Source organism: Dermochelys coriacea, chromosome 2 (genome assembly GCF_009764565.3).
Source record: "Dermochelys coriacea isolate rDerCor1 chromosome 2, rDerCor1.pri.v4, whole genome shotgun sequence".
NCBI classification, from domain to species: Eukaryota; Metazoa; Chordata; order Testudines; family Dermochelyidae; genus Dermochelys; species Dermochelys coriacea.
In genome coordinates, this window is record NC_050069.1 from 225,568,930 (window position 1) to 225,589,030 (window position 20,101).

The following is a 20,101-nucleotide window of genomic DNA, read 5'->3' on the forward strand; positions in this document are numbered from 1 at the left end:
AAGTCTATTTCTGTAAAAGTCATACTCCTAACCAAAATAGTTATACTGGTAAAACTTTTAAGTGTACACCAGTTCTCAGACAGTTAGGCCCCAACTCAGCAAAGCACTAAACAACATGCTTAAATCCATCCCTATTCAGCAATGCATTTAATCTTGTATCAGGGCCAAAGCCATTGCTATGTACCCATAAGCCAGTTAATGGCCATTAAGAAGAATACATATGAAAGTATTCCATATGGTTCAGGACAGCTACACCTCAACATTTGACAATGGCTATTTATTGGTTGTGATTTCCCCCCCCCCCCTCTTTAAAATTGAAAGTCTAATCATTTTCAAAAAAATGCTAAATGAATATACTTACGCCTCCCAGCATGATCTGCAAAACTCATGTCCACAAGGCATATCCACTGGGTCTTCGAATACAGAAATATTACACATACAAATGTCACACTGTAGATAAAGAAAAAAAATACAGATGAAGGAAAGAAAAACACACTCTTGTGTGCCATGTGCAGAACTCAAGAGAATTGTATAATAAAAATATAAAACCAAACTACTGTAAGAAAACAGGCCATGTACAAAGTAGGGAAAAATCTTTTATGAATATATCAAGGAGAAAGTGTTGCTTTATGTTCAAAAAATTGAAAATGGAAAGGTGCATGTCTTCATTTCCACACACCTCCCCACAAACATTTAGTAAATATTTTAGGAACCTGTGCAACAAATTTTTATATTGTCTTCTGGGATCTCCGCCACCTCCAGCCTTTAAGATGTTGAACACTCATAGCTCCCAATAAAGATGACAATGGCCATATCCTGCACCAGTAAAGTCAATGAAAGTTTTGCCACTGACTTCAATAGAAGGAGCAGAACTTGGTAGATAAGGTCAGTCATATATCACAGGAGGTATTCTGCCCCGCAAAGAATCAGGCCCAAGGAAGGGTGGAGCAATTTAAATAACTGAGGTAAAGCTATGATTTTAATCACTTGATTTAAAAAAAAAATCAGGTTGAGGTTTGTAAAGCTGATTTGAAAATTTGTACTTTGCATCTTTAGTTCAAAATGTATAATGAGCTAAATTATAAAGTCTCCTTCCTTCCATGTTATTAGTGGTAGGATATTTTATTTGAATTTTATAAAAACTGCTATCAGAAAAAAACAGAATATTGAAAGGCATGTGTGGCCCTCCCTTGCTGTCAATCTCAGAGGGAGGCCAGGTCTCTTTGCTGTCAGACCCCTGTAAGAACAGTCAAAGATAATAGGGAAGTAGCAGTCTCAGTGTTCGATCCCTCCAGCAGGGTAGAGCAATGAGTGGTTCAGGGGCACAAGCCCTCAGGCAGGGCAGGGCACCAAACAGTCTAAAGCCCAATCATCAGGCAGGGTATAGTCAGGTATAGTCTAGGAACCCTGGCCTTCAGATGGGGCAGGGTACCAAACACAGTCTTGGGTTCCAGCCCTCAGGCAGGAGTAAGCGCCCAGCAAACAGCCTAGGGGGCTCTGACCAGGGGTTAGCATCGAGCAAACAGTCCGGCCAGTGAAGGGTTGCCAACTTTCTAATTGAATACAACCAACCACCCATGCCCTGCCCCCTGCCCCGCCCCTTCCCTGAGTCCCCATCTCCACTCACTCCAGCCCCCCTCTATCCATCGCTTGCTCTCCCCCACCCTCACTCACTTTCACTGGGTTAGAAAGGGGGTTAAGATGAGCGAGGAGGTGCTGGCTCAGGGCTGGGGTGCAGGAGAGGGTTTGGGGTGCGGGCTCTGGGAGGCAGTTTGCATGTGGGAGGGGGCTCAGGACTGGGGCAGGGGTGCGGGTGCAAGGTCTGGGAGGGAGTTTGGGTGTGGGAGGGGTTTCTGACTGGGGCAGGCGGTTCGGCGTGCAGGCTCTGGCCGGGCGGTGCTTACCCCAGGCAGCTCCCGGTTGGCGGCGCAGCAGGGCTAAGGCAGGCTCTGTGCCTGCCTTGGCTCCGCGCTGCTCTCGGAAGCAGCAGCTGTGTCCGGGCCTAGGCTTATCAATTTTGTGTTTGTCTCACATAAGGATGTTAATGAGGCCCAGGATTTGTCTTTTTGTGCATAGATGACCATTTTAAGTGAGAAACATCTTAATAAAAAAAATCTCTATATAAAATCTGAAATTCTAACAATCGTACTTGTTTCTTTAGTTTCCTAAAACATCCACTTTAACAACTGAAGACTGTAAAACAGGAAGTAAACTAGCTATATATAATCTAAATGTGTGTGTGTGTACACACACACACACACACACACACACACACACACACACACACACAGTTTAAATCCAGATCCTGCATTCCCATCATAAGCCCCCAATACTAAGAAAAGGAAATATACAATATAACATACATTTGTCACTTCATTTCACATGCAGTTAGTACTTTTCAGGAAAAGTATAACAAAGATATAACAAAGGATAAACTATAATGCCATATACCTTTTTTGTAGTATTATAAAATTAAAGTAGTAAGGGTTGTCTGTATACTGAATGCAAAGTTGTACTTTGATATGTTGTCCAGGGATAATCCAGTTACAAAACTATGTATCTCCTAGAAAAATAGGTCACTGAGCACAAATTTTATAAAGTTACAGCTGTGGATTACTAAAAAGAGAGTTCTGTCTTCCAAAAGAGCATTACTGATTTTAATGAAAGATGCTTTCATATTTTAAATTTGTGATAGCTTTGTAAACTGCTTAAAGCAGCCAGCACACAGCAAAATTATTTATTATCTTACAGTACAGTAGTAGGCTGACATTTAAAATACAAACAAAGAAAACTTTGTTTCCTAACAAAAAATATAGAAAGGGAAGATTCAAAGCATTTAAGTATGTTTAAGGAAATGGATACCATGGAATTGAACATCTAGATAAAACGTCTCCAAAGAAATGCTGAGCTACACACACTTGGTATTTAACTCTCTTGTTAAATCAGAATATAATGGTGGCAGTCAAGCTGAAAACAGTGTCCCTTGTTCCAGCCACATGCTCAATGTGGGTCATTATAAAGCCAATTGTTAAAATGAATCAGCACAAGGGGCTGGACCAAGCGACCTCTTGTGCTCCCTTCCAACTCTACATTTCTATGATTCTACACACACTTCAGTGTTTGCTTACATTTAAGAAAAAAAGAAAAAAAACCTCTCATGTCCTTTCCAAGGTTATTTTGCAAAGGTAAATGACAAAATAGTTCTCTCGCACTAAGGTGGGGGAAGGCAACAGGGGGGGAGAGAAACAGGAGGGGGAAGTCAGTTCAATTTCCCAATTAATTTCAGTCCTATTTGTAAGGCACTAAAAACATACTTTAAAAACCAACTGCACAATGATTATGGAAGATTTTCTCACAAGTTGCAAAGCATTTTATGCCAGAACAACTTTTTAATAATATTTAATACATTACTTTGTATTACTTTCTAACTATTCACAAAGTAATAGGCAGGGAATCTTTCTTAAGAATAAATCATACCAGAATTGTCTCAATGTCTCCCGGTGACAGACTGATTTCATCAGGGGAGGTCACAGAAGAGCGAGTGGTGCGGGGAGTTCGTGGAGAAGGGAGTGTGTCCCAGGCATTATACCCACTTGGAGGTGGAGTTGGCATTTGAACACCTGAACGTTGGCAGCAGTTCTCTGGATTAGACATCCATGCTTCAAGTAATTTCTCCCTGTCCCAGTCTTCAATAAATATATAAATACAATTATTTAACTATTATAGGATATGGATTTGTTTACATTTTATGATTGCATCATTAAAAAGATCTATATTTTACTAATAAAATTAGAGGTGAACATAACTTTTGAAATACTGGAGACTGCAGCCCTCAATGGATATTAATTTTACAGAATATATTTTGGGATAACATACAATATACATTATTTACAGCTAACACCACTGCTAGTATCTCCTTTCTATTAATGTCAACCATAAACTAAATGGAAAACTTATTCTCACTTTCGTATGATAAAAGTCGACCATTCAGTTTAGATCCCGTTCTATTTTTTCTTTTTAAGAACCACATTTTTATTGATTCAAGTGAAGAGTTAAAAGCAAAGGAAGAAGAAAACTTTCAAAACAAATGTTCACAATAGGTATTATGAAAATATATGAAACAAGTAATTACAAGTAATAATTTCTTCATGTTATATCTGATTCTGCATTCGTTGCACATCCAAAACTCTCACTGACTTCACCAAGAATTTTTTGGGCATAAACAATGCAGAACAGCCATTCAGACCCCGTTCCTGCAAGCTCTCATGAACAGTAGTCCCATCATCTTTGGTGAGACTACTCATGGGATCAGAGTTACTGATATGGAGAAGTATAATAAGTTACTTATGGACACTTACAAAATAAGTCATTACAGCTATCAAATGTTAGCATCTTGAGGTAGATTGACATACTGGGAGAAATTCTGGCCCTGTTGAAGTCAATGGGAAAACTCTTGTTGACTTCAGGGTATGTCTACACTGGAATAAAAGACCCATGGCATGGCTGTGGCCGGCGTGGGTTAGCTGGCTCGGGCTGCGGGGCTAAAAATTGCTGTGTAGATGTTTGGGCTTGGGCTGGAGCCTGAGGATCCTGCTCTCTCATGGGGTCCCAGAGGTTGGGTTCCAACCTGAGCCTGAACAGTTATACAGAATTTTTCAATTCCGCAGCCAGAGCCCCACAAGCTCAAGTCAACTGACCCAGGCCAGCTTTGGGAGTTTAACTGCAGTGTAAATGTACCGAATGGGACCAGGATTTCATCCATTGCTACTAATTTTCTGTAAGAAGCTGTAGGTAGATGCAATGCCCCAACAGCAATTCAGGAAGGAATTGCGAGTTAGTGTGCCAATTCCCCATCTACTTCTCTCCTTGCTTTGGGCAGGAAATAATCTGCTACTGGCCCATAACTGTATCAGATTACTATTTTCCTACTCTGTGCTGGCTCAGCTCTGCTTGCCAGTACATTTATAGAGTCATAGACTTTAAGGTCAGGAGGGACCATTATGATCATCTAGTCTGACCTCCTGCACAATGCTGGCCACAGAATCTCACCCACCCACTCCTGTAATAAACACCTAACCTATATCTGAGCTACTGAAGTCTTCAAATCATGGTTTAAAGACTTCAAGGTCCAGAGAATCCTCCAGCAAGTGACCTGTGCCCCACGCTGCAGAGGAAGGCGAAAAACCTCCAGGGGCTCTGCCAATATGCCCTGGAGGAAAATTCCTTCCTAACCCCAGATATGACGATCAGCTAAACCCTGAGCATGTGGGCAAGACTCACCAGCCAGAGACCCAGGAAAAAATTCTCTGTAGTAACTCAGATCCCACCCCATCTAACATTCCATCACAGACCATTGAGCATATTTACCACCAATAGTCAAAGATCAATTAATTGCCAAAATTAGGCTATCAAGCTTTGTCTTGAAACCAGATATGTCTTTTGCTCCTATTGCTCCCCTTGGAAGGCTGTTCTAGAACTTCAGTCCTCTGATGGTTAAAAGCCTTCATCTAATTTCAAGTCTAAACTTCCTGATGGCCAGTTTATATCTATTTGTTCTTGTGTCCACTTTGGTACTGATCTTAAATAATTCCTCTTCTTCCCGGACATTTATCCCTCTGATATATTTATAGTTGTGATCATTTTCGCTCAGTCTCTCTCCTGTTTCTGCTCACTCTCTCTTTGGAGCTGTATCTACATGTTTTCCTCATCCTCCTTTTCCATGTTTATGTGTGGGGAAAGAGAAATGTGGAGCCTGCTTGTGTCTCTTATGCACAGACTGTCAAGACAGGCCAGCCCACATAGGAAAGAAGTATGGAGATGCCTTATACTCTCTTCCTGCCCTGCACTGGGGCAGAGGACAAGTGACAATCTTGCTTTTATAATCATAATTCCCCTAACCCTAACCTCTTCTAAAAAGGGGCAGAATATCAGCATATGAAAGTTTCTACCATCCACAAAACTGGAAGTTCTGTGTGCAGCAGTTGTCACCATTTTCACTAATTTCTGATTGTATAAAACTGCATTTTCTAATGCTGTGAATTGGGGGAATTGTCCCCCAACAGTCTGAGTTTCCTATGTTATAGCTGTAAAAAGTTTCACATGTTGATATCTCTTTTGAGATTGTTGTTAAAATTATTTGGTTTTAAGGACTTATAATATGAAGGCTTTTGTCTAAGTATTACACAGAAACAATTTTACTTCCACATACGAAAGTTATTCAGCCTGACCTGAAATAGCTGAAGCTTTTGCCATCTATACAACAGCCTGTTTGAATATGTGATATTTCTTGAATACAAAATTTAAAATTATTTGAATTGAAAAAGAATTAATTTATCCTTGCTAGGACTTTTTGTAATTCTACAATCAAATATTACTGTGACTCTTCCATGTTTTCATGTGTACAAATATTAAGTTCACAGTTAAAGTTTTCTATGGTACGAATGAACTACAGTAAAACAAAATGTATACAGAGAGATAAGGTAGGTGAAGTAACATCTTTTATTGGACCAATTTCAGTTGCTGAGGCCACGTCTACATTATCCGCCGGATCGGATCGCGATTAGTGTAGACGCAATAAATCGATCCCTGATAGCTCTGCTGTCGACTCTGGAACTCCACCAGGGCGAGAGGCGGAAATGGAGTCGATGGGGGAGCGGTGGCCGTCAATCCCGTGCTGCAAGGACACGAAGTAAGTGATTCTAAGTCGATCCAAGATGCGTCGATTTCAGCTACGTTATTCTCATAGCTGAAGTTGCGTATCTTAGATCGATCCCAACCACAGTGTAGACCAGGCCTGAGAGAGACAAGTTTTTTCAGATCTGCCCTAAGGAAGAGCTCTGTGTAACATCAAAAGCTGGTCTTTCTCAGCAACAGAAGTTGGTACAACAAAAATATTATCTCACCTACCTTGTCTCTCTAATATCCTGGAAGCAACACAGCTGCTACAACAACATTGTATGCATAAATGAATTTATAAGCAGTTATTAAGATTACAAACAAAGATGGTGATTTTTTTAAAAATAGTTTAGAACTACTTTATTTCAAATCTAAAAACAAACAAAACATTCAACAATGTTAGTTTGTCAAATTTCTGTGCCACTTTGAATCTAAAAATACCAATAGTGTAAAGAGCATCCACGTACATGGACAGAGTCAGACTGAAAGACATTTGAACTGATATACTTTACCATATCACTGCGATTTTAAGTCTCAAAAAAACAAAATTTTCAAACATTGTCAATTACACAAAAGTTCATTTTGTTTGTCAACCATAAGTAGCTGATGTTTAGAAAAACCCTAAATTTTCAATTTTTCTGAAGCAAATGTTTCATAAATAAAACTCCTTAGGTTATTGTAAATAAAAATTGCATGTGTACTATACATAAAGAAGAAAATATAAGGAGCCTTATTCAATAGTGATATTATCAAAGTATTCATTTTGCATATCAGTAGGTCAATCACACTGAAATTTGCTTATTGATTTTTAATATAAATGAAAATGTTATGGAGACAAGTTTGCATAACTGGTCCAAACTGTACAACATTTTAAAGATTTCATTCATTCCATTTTGTCTGCTTAAGGTTATGATATCTGTGTAAAATTATTAGATTGCAATAACAAAAAATTGCTACTTTCATTACCAGCATAACATACGCCATTTTACACATTATCTTTTCTTTATAATCTTTTAAACAGGAGCTTATTGAACTTGAGATATTGCTAAGAGCTATAAGAAGTCCTCAATACCTATATATGTAGTGCCTTTTTAAATTAGTAGTTGGAGCAAAGACGTCCTGCTTGCTGGATTCCACTGTTCTTTTTAGTAAATCTTGAGCTGCAGCATAACATAAGGTTATTAGCTGAACTGTACTTCTTTTACCCTGAAATCAATTATTTTAGTGTGAGCTGAATTTGAAATGGGAGTGCTCTACCTTTCATCCTACAAGAATGAAGTTTAAAAAGAGATGATAATAATATAAAGGTTGGTGTTATGGGATTCCCTGGGGTGCAGCCTGGGACCAAGAGACCGCTGTGCTCCCTGAACTCTCTCCAGCCTGAGCTGTCTCTCACTGTGCTTTGCTAGCGACAAGCAGCAAGCTCCTCCAGGTGCTGTTATCACTCAGCACAACCGCATGTGGAGACCCCACACCCAGCTAGATTGCATAAATGCTCCCCAAGCCACTCATGAATCACACAGGGAAAGGCACCTGAGTCAAATCCCCCACAGCTCCCAGCACTGTACCCCAGGAATATACCGTCTTGCACTGCTCAAAATGGGCAGTGCAGACTTACTAATTGGTTCACCACTTCATCAATGAAAGTGGACATACACCAGTCTTTTCAAAACCTGAGCAGTTTTACCACACACTTCAGGCAAACTCACAGGTAAAGATAAACAGTAAAACATATCAAAAGATAGATTTTAAGTGATATTAAGTGATAGGCAAAAAGTCAGAGTTAGTTACCAAAAGAAATAAAATATAACCATGTAGTCTAAACTCTCAACCCTATTACACTAGGCAACAACTAGATTAAGCAGTTTTTCTCACCCCATTGCATATTGCAGTTTATAGCACACAGATTTCACCCCTGAAATCTGGGCCAGTCCCCTCAGTTGGAGTCTTCAGAGTGTCCTTGCAGCGGAGGTGGGTGAAGAAGAAAGACCCAGCATGTGGCCACTGTGTCTGTTTTATATCCTCAGTCTATGTGCTTGGAAAACACAAGTCCAGGTATGTCTGGGTGCATAGCTGAGTCTCCGGGAAGGTGAGTTACTGATTTGTAGCTCCCTTGCTAGACAATTGTTGATGGGTTGTTTAACACCCCACCTGGGTGTTGGTTTACTTTCTTTGCTGTTGCCTCTGGGGAGCTAATATCTGGCTGATTTCCCAACTTACAGCATGTTTTAGTGACAATCATACAACACAATTCTCATAACTTCATATGCATTAATGATATACATATATGGATAGAGAAATGACTTTCAGCAGATCATAACCATTCACCTGATACCTTCCAAGGCATGCTTTATATTTAAGATCACGATTATATGAAAATGTGGGGCTTACAGTATGCTCCCCCAAGGTTTAGAATGTCACAGTTCTAGGGCCAAAAAAACCCCCAAAAAACAAAAAAAAAAACAAAACCCCACCCTACTAATTTTTTCTTCTCTAGTTGCAATTCATGTAATAATTTGTTTTCTATCCCTCTCTCATAAATCTTCTGTGCTCTATTAGTGGGGAAAAAAAAACAAAATCCCAATCCCAGCTCTCACAAACAAGCTGTACTAACAAATCCATATTTTTGTGTGACAGAGGAAATCAAAGTTTGTCAAGTAAATAGATTTCAACATCAAGTTTCTAAAAAGGTGAGTAAAACACATTATTTTTAAATATAAGAAAAATACCTTCACTCATGTTCTTTGAATTAAGAAAGTTAGAATTAAGATAGTCTTATTATTATTTTGTCTCTTAAAAAAATTAATGGGAAAATATTTAGAGTCTGGCAATGCTAATTTATGCAGAGTGGCTTCTTGTTTATCTTTTAATTTTTGTAATAAAATTTAAAGTTGAACATTCATCAGTTATTCAGTTGCGTTACATAATCACACCAATTGCATGTCCTTATTTTTATGTCAAACACATTATTAAGTTTTAATTATACTTGGCTGAATAATTTCCAATTTATAATGAGTAAGCTAACAGCAAAAGAGCCTGCTTTCTCATGACTTGCAAATTATGTCTGTACTTCTCTTTAGGTAATGTTCAATTGCATTAAGTTACAGCTACACCAAGAAGGCAACAATAAGAGAATGACCTTGCAACCCAGACTGATTCCTTCTCAAATCTCAATTACCGCTCTCTAGATGGTGGCAGACATGTCCGTACAGTTTACATCAACTTCATTGCTTTGAGACTCAGACTTCCGGCATGGTGCGCAATATATAGTACTGCCAACATTTTGTTCTACAGAATGTCTGTATAGGTTACAAGTATCAGGGGGTGGCCAGGTTAGTCTGTATCCACAAAAACAACAAGGAGTCCGGTGACACCTTAAAGACTAACAGATTTATTTGAGCATAAGCTTTCGTGAGTAAAAAGCTCACTTCTTCAGATGCATGGAGTGAAAGATGCAGACATAAATATACTGACACATGAAAAAAAAGGGAGTTACCTCACAAGTGGAGAACCAGTGCTGACAGGGCCAATTCGATCAGGGTGGATGTAGTCCACTCCCAACAACAGATGAGGAGGTGTCATTTCCAGGAGAGGCAAAGCTGCTTCTGTAATGAGCCAGCCACTCCCAGTCCCTATTCAAGCCCAAAATTAATGGTGTTAAATTTGCAAATGAATTTTAGTTCTGTTTCTCTTTGAAGTCAGTTTTTACCCACGAAAGCTTATGCTCAAATAAATCTGTTAGTCTTTAAGGTGCTACTGGACTCCTTGTTGTTTGAATAGGTTACAGAATTTGCCAGCTGTGAATCTTCAGTCTTAACTGAGTACTCTTAAAATTCAAAATATTGTTCCACTTACATATTAATGCCATATAAGAAACAAAGCAAATTAGCAAAATTTTAAAAAATATTATGCAATATCCAGTGACCCGTATGTGATTAGGTTATCATTTAAACACAATGATAAAAGTTAGTCTCTGGTATATTCATTAAAGGTACACTATCAACTTGAAATCTAGTCAAAACTAAAAACAACAGAAAAAGTTTCAGGTATCACACACCCACTTGTGAGACATTCTGCCAGTTTCTGTTGTTTTAAAATCACACTTCCCTATTTTAAATTTTTCAGTTGCTATGCAAGAAACCCACAAAAAAATAACTAAAGACAATTCTAGCAAAGGATAAACAGCATAACTTTATATTCATTGGTACTACTCGTGCTTAAAGGGACTACTCACATCCCTACAGTGAGCACATACTTACGTGCTTCACAGGGTCAGTAAAGAAGTACTTTAAAGAACTATTATTTAATTCCAGCAACAAAGGGTTCTACTCCCATTACTTTCTGATCCCAAAAAAGAATGGAGGTCTCAGAACTCTAAACAGATACATCAGAAAGTTTCAGTTCAGAATACTATCCTCTGGCTTTGATCATTCCCTCTATCTACTCTGGATTGGTTTGGTGCTCTCAGTCTCACTGGGTCACATCCATGTTAAACCTATTATAATGAACACAATAGAAAGACACGGGTCTGTTTTTACACATTCACTATACACACAACATATTTAGCAGCAAACAACCATGGTTTGACTTAATAAATATAGGAATGGACTTTTCTGAAGGTCAGAACTTCAATATGGGATCAACTGTCTAAGTCAGGGGTTGGCAACCTTTTAGAAGTGGTGTACCGAATCTTCATTTACTCACTTTAATTTAAGGTTTCGCGTGCCAATAATACATTTTAATGTTTTTTAGAAGGTCTCTCACTATAACTCTATATATTATATTGTCATATGTAAACAAGGTTTTCAAAATGTTTAAGAAGCTTCATTTAAAATTAAATTAAAATGCTGATCTTACGCCGCCAGCCCGCTCAGCCCATTGCCGGTCTGGGGTTCCGTTCACCTAGGCTGGCAATGGGCTGAGCGGGGCCTGCAGCCGGGACCCCAGCTGGCAAGGGGCAGGCAGCCAGAACCCCAGACTGGCAGTGGGCTGAGCGGCTCAGCCCTCTGCTGGTCTGGGATTCCGTCTGCCAGCTCCTGCCAGCCAGGGTCCCGGCTACCGGCACCGCTCAGCCCGCTGCTGATCTGGAGTCCCGGCCCTGTCCACATAGAGCAGGTACCTACCTTCTCCCTGGTTCTAGCCATTCTCTTCCTCTCTCTCTGCACTGAGATGAGGGTGGGAGTGTGCTGAGAACAGGGCTGGAGGTGAAGGAGCAGGCTGGGGGTTGGGGTGCAGGATCTGGCCAGGAGCTAGAATGAGGGAGAGGGCTCAGGGTTGGGGCAGGAGATTTGGGTGTGGAACATGTACCTGGGCAGCTCCCATTTGGTGTGAGGGGTGCAGGAGCTCCTGTTTGGTGCTCAGGGTGGGAGTGGGGATGTGGGGGGTGCAAGAGTTAGGACATAGGGTGTGGGGGGGCTGGGTATGTGTGGGGGATGCAGGAGTCAGGGCATGGGGTTTATGGGGGGTGCAGGGGTCAGGGCATGGGGCTGGGGTGTGTGGGGAGGGTGCAGGGGTGAGGGCAGAGGGCTGGGTGGGTGTGAGGAGGATTCAGGGATCAAGGCAGAGGGCTGGGGGTGTGGGCTGGGATAGTGAGGGTGCTCCCAGCCCCCTGCCCTGAGTGGCTCATGGCAGGGGGCTGGAGGGGATATGCCCTGATTCCACCCCCTTCCCCAAGGTCCCCGAAGCAGAGAGAGGCGCTGCGGCTCCGCTTTTACCTCTCCCCCGCTTTTACCTCTCCCCCTCTGTAGCAAGGGCCGTCAGATGATTGGCTGCAGGGAGGGAGAGAAGGAGGGGCAGGAACCCAGCACGCTGGGGGAAGAGGCGGGGGAGGGGGAAGCTTGCCTGCCCTGCAAGGAGAGAGCTGTGGGCGGGGGGGGGGGGGGCGGCAGAAAAGAGTGGGCTGGACCGGTCAGGATTTTTAGTGTCACGCTGCTGTCTTCCCGGGTCTGCCAGACAGCAGCATGCCATTAAAAATTGGCTCGCGTGCCGTGTTTGGCATGTGTGCCATAGGTTGCTGACCCCTGGAAATAATTTTGAAATAAAACAACCTTGTTTCTCCAAACAGTTTTAACTCAAAACTTTTTAGATTATGATCCCCAATTTCAATCACTTTCCTATTAATTCCCCTGATTGTCTGAACGTTTTTGATATATTGCAGACAGTCTGAATAAATAGGGATATAAACCAATCTTTATGAACGCAGTTAAAATGGAAATGCTACTTCAAAAAGAAGCTGGTTTTATTTTCTACTACAAAGTTCAGCGCTAATCTACATTTTGGACAAAAATTTGAATTGCTAAATAGATTAGCTGAGTGGTAGAGTTATGTCACGACAAAATACCGTAATAAAATTTTCTTCTTCAAGCATATCCTCATATCAAGCATATTCCCACTCTTGGGATGCGCAGAGGAGGAGCAGCCAGGACAATGGAAATTCTGGTAGCAGTGTGTGTTAAGGTGCTCACACACCTCCCTCCCTGCCCCCAGCATATGAACGTGTTTTGAGGGCATAGCTTTGAAAAGTGGTATGGCACCCTTTCTTTGGCACAGGCTATACTTTTTGAAGATGACCGCCAGGAGCAATGTCCACAGGAAGATTTCCAATATGTCATGGAATTGGAAAGTGGCTCATCGCGCAATGACAACGTGGGAGTAGCTACAGCATTGTCTTCTTTGGCAAAGGCTATGTAATTTCATGAACTAGTTGATAGGATGGCATAAACTTTAAAATTAACATCAGTAGCTTTCAACGAGGCTATGCATCCAGTCTGACATTTTGGAGTCTACTGCAAAAACCAGGGTTTTGTTAGAAGGGATTTGGCAACCAGCAAAATTCCTGTGGTCCAATCCATCACTGTGCCAACCAATTTCAAAAAAGGTTGATAAGTTATACCAGATCCCTTTTGAAAGATTCTCTTGTTTTCATGTAAGCCCTCAGCCAAACTCAGATTATAGCAGTATCACTTCAGAGAGCAAAGTGAAGTCTTCAACCTTCTACCCCTTATGCTATAGAAGGGAAAAAATTGGGACCCTGGGTAGAAAAATGTTTTCTTCAGCTTCTTTAAACAAGCATGTGGCAAATTATCAAGCGGTGATGGCGAGGTATTAGTTTCAACTGTGAGATAAGAGTGAATCTTTACCAAAAATCTACCAGAGGATTACAGGAAGTTGATATCAACTCTCAACAAACAGGGACAAAACCGGGCTAAGCATGCCCTCAGGGCATCAACTGACGTTCCCTGATACCATCTCAAAATCTGTTGCATCTGCAATAGCTCGATGTAGACATGCATGGCTACAATCATTTCTTTCTGTGGAAAGAGCATCTAAAATAGATCTATCCTTTAAAGGGGATGGACTATTTAATGCAAAAACTGATGAGGTACTGGAAAAAATGAAGGAGATGTGTTCCACAGCAACCATCTCCCTATCAAGAGAGAACACCTATGTCTATGTTCAGGCATCACAGGCAATACCACACACCATTTTCTTCGTCTTACTATAAGAAGAGTTCTATGAAAACTCAAAAACTTGTCTCTCTTACCAACAGAAATTGGTCCAATAAAAGATATTACCTCACCCACCTTGTCTCTCTATAATGAGAAGAGGCAATCAGACTATCAACAACAACACCAACAGCAAGCATTCTCTCAAATATGAGAGAGGAAGGAAAGCCAAGGATGAGGTCAAAGAATTTCTCAGACAAATCCTCCTTGCCTAATGTCAGACTTCATGTTTGACATGTTTATCGAAAGCTCTCAACCAATATCAGAAAATCCTATCCTGTCTGTCCCAGTTTTACAAAACATAAAATATTGCCTCGCACACTTTGTCCCTCTAGTATCCTGGGGCCAACATGGCTACAACAACACTGCATACAATCACCACCTCAGATAGTTGTGTTTTACACACAATAAAGGAAGAAAAGGAGTACTTGTGGCACCTTAGAGACTAACAAATTTATTAGAGCATAAGCTTTCGTGAGCTACAGCTCACTTCATCGGATGCATTTGGTGGAAAAAACAGAGGGGAGATTTATATACACACACACAGAGAACATGAAACAATGGGTTTATCATACACACTGTAAGGAGAGTGATCACTTAAGATAAGCCATCACCAGCAGGAGGGGGGGAGGGGAGGAGGAAAACCTTTCATGGTGACAAGCAAGGTAGGCTAATTCCAGCAGTTAACAAGAATATCAGAGGAACAGTGGGGGGTGGGGTGGGAAGGAGAAATACCATGGGGAAATAATGACAGGTTTCAGATTAGCAGCCGTATTAGTCTGTATTCGCAAAAAGAAAAGGAGTACCCGTGGCACCTTAGAGACTAACAAATTTATTAGAGCATAAGCTTTCGTGAGCTACAGCTCACTTCATCGGATGCATTTGGTGGAAAAAGCAGAGGAGAGATTTATACACACACACACACACACACACACACACACACACACACACAGAGAACCAAATGCATCCGATGAAGTGAGCTGTAGCTCACGAAAGCTTATGCTCTAATAAATTTGTTAGTCTCTAAGGTGCCACGGGTACTCCTTTTCTTCATGGGGAAATAGTTTTACTTTGTGTAATGATTCATCCATTCCCAGTCTCTATTCAAGCCTAAGTTAATTGTATCCAGTTTGCAAATTAATTCCAATTCAGCAGTCTCTCGTTGGAGTCTGTTTTTGAAGCTTTTTTGTTGAAGTATAGCCACTCTTAGGTCTTTGTCCTGACCCATAACTATTTCACTTTTGGTGACAATGTATACCTTCAAATCAGCGGCACTGCGATGGGTACCCGCATGGCCCCACAGTATGCCAACATTTTTATGGCTGACTTAGAACAACGCTTCCTCAGCTCTCGTCCCCTAATGCCCCTACTCTACTTGCGCTACATTGATGACATGTTCATCATCTGGACCCATGGAAAAGAAGCTCTTGAGGAATTCCACCATGATTTCAACAATTTCCATCCCACCATCAACCTCAGCCTGGACCAGTCCACACAAGAGATCCACTTCCTGGACACTACGGTGCTAATAAGCGATGGTCACATAAACACCACCCTATATCGGAAACCTACTGACCGCTATTCCTACCTACATGCCTCTAGCTTTCATCCAGATCATACCACTCGATCCATTGTCTACAGCCAAGCGCTACGATATAACCGCATTTGCTCCAACCCCTCAGACAGAGACAAACACCTACAAGATCTCTATCATGCATTCCTACAACTACAATACCCACCTGCTGAAGTGAAGAAACAGATTGACAGAGCCAGAAGAGTACCCAGAAGTCACCTACTATAGGACAGGCCCAACAAAGAAAACAACAGAACGCCACTAGCCATCACCTTCAGCCCCCAACTAAAACCTCTCCAACGCATCACCAAGGATCTACAACCTATCCTGAAGGACGACCCATCACTCTCACAGATCTTGGGAGACAGACCAGTCCTTGCTTACAGACAGCCCTCCAATCTGAAGCAAATACTCACCAGCAACCACACACCACACAACAGAACCACTAACCCAGGAACCTATCCTTGCAACAAAGCCTGTTGCCAACTCTGTCCACATATCTATTCAGGGGATACAATCATAGGGCCTAATCACATCAGCCACACTATCAGAGGCTCGTTCACCTGCGCATCTACCAATGTGATATATGCCATCATGTGCCAGCAATGCCCTCTGCCATGTACATTGGCCAAACTGGACAGTCTCTACGTAAAAGAATGAATGGACACAAATCAGACGTCAAGAATTATAACATTCAAAAACCAGTTGGAGAACACTTCAATCTCTCTGGTCACTCGATCACAGACCTAAGACTGGCTATACTTCAACAAAAAAGCTTCAAAAACAGACTCCGAGAGACTGCTGAATTGGAATTAATTTGCAAACTGGATACAATTAACTTAGGCTTGAATAGAGACTGGGAATGGATGAGTCATTACACAAAGTAAAACTATTTCCCCATGGTATTTCTCCCTCCCACCCCACCCCCCACTGTTCCTCTGATATTCTTAGGTTTCAGAGTAGCAGCCGTGTTAGTCTGTATTCGCAAAAAGAAAAGGAGTACTTGTGGCACCTTAGAGACTAACAAATTTATTAGAGCATAGAAGTGAGCTGTAGCTCACGAAAGCTTATGCTCTAATAAATTTGTTAGTCTCTAAGGTGCCACAAGTACTCCTTTTCTTTCTGATATTCTTGTTAACTGCTGGAATTAGCCTACCTTGCTTGTCACCATGAAAGGTTTTCCTCCTTCCCCCCCCCCCCTGCTGGTGATAGCTTATCTTAAGTGATCACTCTCCTTACAGTGTGTATGATAAACCCATTGTTTCATGTTCTCTGTGTGTGTGTATATAAATCTCTCCTCTGTTTTTTCCACCAAATGCATCCGATGAAGTGAGCTGTAGCTCACGAAAGCTTATGCTCTAATAAATTTGTTCGTCTCTAAGGTGCCACAAGTACTCCTTTTCTTTTTGCGAATACAGACTAACACGGCTGCTACTCTGAAACCAATAAAGGAAGATTATACTTTCCAACTCAAATCCTTTCCTTCATATAACCCCGCATCCCCATCCTTTCAGGGACATGTCCCATGACAGATTAATGGAAGTACAAGCTCTGCTGCATGCAGGGGGTATTAAAGAAGTACTATTTATTTTCAGCAACAAAGGGTTCTACTCCCATTACTTTCTGATCCCAGAAAAAGAATGGAGGTCTCAGACTAATTTTAGATCCCAGAACTCTAAATAGATACATCAGAGAGTTTCAGTTCAGAATACTATCCTCTGGCTTTGATCATTCCCTCTGTCTACTCTGGATTGGTTTGGTGCTCTCAGTCTCATAGATATTTACATATCCACATAAGATCATCTCACTGCAATAGCTATGTTTTGTCTTTGATTCAGACAAATTTCCAGTACAGAGTTTTAGCCTTTGGCCTCTTCACTGCACCCAGAGTTTTTACCAAATGCCTGGCTTCAGTAGCAGCACATGAGAAGGCAGAGTTTTCGTCTTCCCTTACTTAGATAATCGGATGCTGAAGGCTCCATCCAAAAAAGAATTACAGAGAGCCAATCAGATGACCTGTTCTTTATTTTGAGCATTAGGATTTTTCATCAACGAAGAGAAGTTTTGTTCTGATTCCATCACACAGGGTTCTCTTCATTGGAGTGATCTATGACTCCATAGAAAGAAGAGCTTTTGGAGGAGGTTTTTGAAAATCACCACCACTATATAAATATAGTTTCTGCAGCCCTCTCAAAGGGCAATGTATTTTCTGGCATTATTAGGCCTCATGGCATCCACAACATATGTGACTCCATATGCCAAGTTAAGAATGAGGCCACTTCAACACCGGCTGTTACAGAACTTAATGCCGTTTAGGGATTGTATATGGAAAAATACTGATGCAAGGAAAATTCATCTCTCTCTAATATGGTGTTTGAACCCAGAGAATATCCTCAAAGGAGTATTTTTCAACCCACCTACTCCTATGTCAACAGTAACCACAGATGCGTCCAAGATGGTCGCAGTGGTGTGCTCCCCAACCTTTTTCATACAAGTCCTTTGGAATGACACAAAATCCTTATTAAACAAACTTGCTAAAACTGAGGGCATCAGGCTCTCAACGCGTTTCTTCTGCAGATACAGGATGCAGTAATCCAGTTGGTCACAGACATGTCTGCAGTATATGATTTCAACAAACAAGACAGAACTCTATTTTCTCAGCTATGCCACGAGGTGATAAAGCTCTGGGACTGGTGTATCCTATACAATATTTAATCAATTGCCTTTCATGACATGGGAGAAAACAACAAGGATACAGATCATCTGAGTAGAGATTCCTCACAGATGCACAAGTGGTTTCTAAAGGACTCGTGATTCAGAACATTTTCTGTCTTTTGGCGTTTCTGGACATAGATCTGTTCACCACTAGATTAAATATGAAATGTCCCCATTTTTATCAAGAGTAGGCTCAGACAATCTATCAGTGACAGATGCATTCATCCTAGATTGAGGAATGGGTCTGATGTATGCATTTATCCCATTCCCTCTAATTCTCAAAGTTCTAAAGAAAATAAAACAAGATTCAGCCAGCGTGATTTTAGTTGTTCCAGCATGGCCAAGGAAACACCGAGTTGCTCCATTTATCCAACGTCAAATACAAGACGCTCCTGTTTTCCACAGACTTACTTTTCCAACAGGAGGGAAGGGTTTTCCATCCAGATCTTCAATTGTTACAGCTATTGGCTTGGACAACAGGACTTTGACAGATTTAGAAAGACCTTGCTCCTCAAAGGAGCAGCTAGTTCTTATTATTGCTCAGAAATCATCTACCAGAAAAAGTTACAATTTTAAATGGAAAAGATTTGTTATATGGCCAATCTGGTAGAAATGTTGACCAGTTACTGTTCCTATACAACTCGTTTTAGAATATGTGTTGCACTTATAACCAATGGGGTGGTCTCTCTCCTCCATTAAAGTCCATTTAGCAGAAATAGCACTATTACATACTGACGATACTGGAAAAATCTATTTTCTTGCACAGGCTGATGAAAAACTTTTAAAAAGGTTTACTGCATTTCTCTCTCAGTACAGGACCTGCTCCTTCCATAGAATTTGAATTTAGTTCTATTGCATCTTATGTCTTCGCCTTTTGAAACTGTAGTAAATTGCTCCTTCATTTATCTCTGAAAACAGGCTTTATATAGCAATCACTTCTGCTTGACGAGTTAGTGAGTAACATGCATTGACAGAGGACCCTCCCCCACACTACTTTTTATAAAGATAACATGGTTCTTAGACCATACCCAAAATTCCTTCCTACAATGATTTCAGAGTTTCATGTAAATTTACCTGTATTTTCCTCAACTTCCACACAAGTAAAGGGGAAAAGACAGTTATTTTTTCCGTAACTGGTGTTCTTCGAGATGTGTTGCTCATGTCCATTCCGAAATAGGTGTGCGTGTTCTCCATGTGCACCGGAAGTTTTTCCCTTAGCAGTACCCATAGGGGAGCACCCCAGCAACCCCTGGATCGGTGCTGCTATGGCACGGTATAAGGGGTGCTGTGTGCTCCCCCCCAACCTCAGTTCCTTCTTGCCAGACAACTCCGACTGTGGGGAAGGAGGACTGCATGTGGAAAGGACATGAGCAACACATTTTGAAGAACACCAGTTATGGAAAAGGTACCTGTCTTTTCTTCTTCGAGTGATTGCCTATGTGCATTCCACAAGAGGTGATTCCAAGCTATATCTGTTGGAGGTGGGTAGGAGTTCACAGAAACTCAGGACGGAGCACTGCCCTGCCGAACCCGGCATCCTTAACTAGTCTGGGAGATGATCACAGTGTGAAGTGAACGTGTGGACCGAAGACCATGTGGCAGCTCTACAAACGTCCTGAATAGGGACGTGAGC

General features: G+C 41.3%; 1 protein-coding gene across 6 annotated transcripts in view; it reads right to left on the reverse strand.

The window, feature by feature from the left end:
- ANKIB1 (ankyrin repeat and IBR domain containing 1) overlaps window positions 1–20,101 on the reverse strand; it is a 179,553-nt gene that overhangs the window by 46,299 nt on the left and 113,153 nt on the right. For all 6 annotated transcript variants that reach the window (XM_043509313.1, XM_038392780.2, XM_038392782.2 and 3 more), the window contains exons 6-7: window positions 3,478–3,686; window positions 362–450 (exon numbers count right to left, since the gene is read on the reverse strand). In XM_043509313.1, the coding sequence (XP_043365248.1) occupies window positions 362–450; window positions 3,478–3,686 (298 nt within the window). The remainder of the gene's footprint in view (window positions 1–361; window positions 451–3,477; window positions 3,687–20,101) is intronic.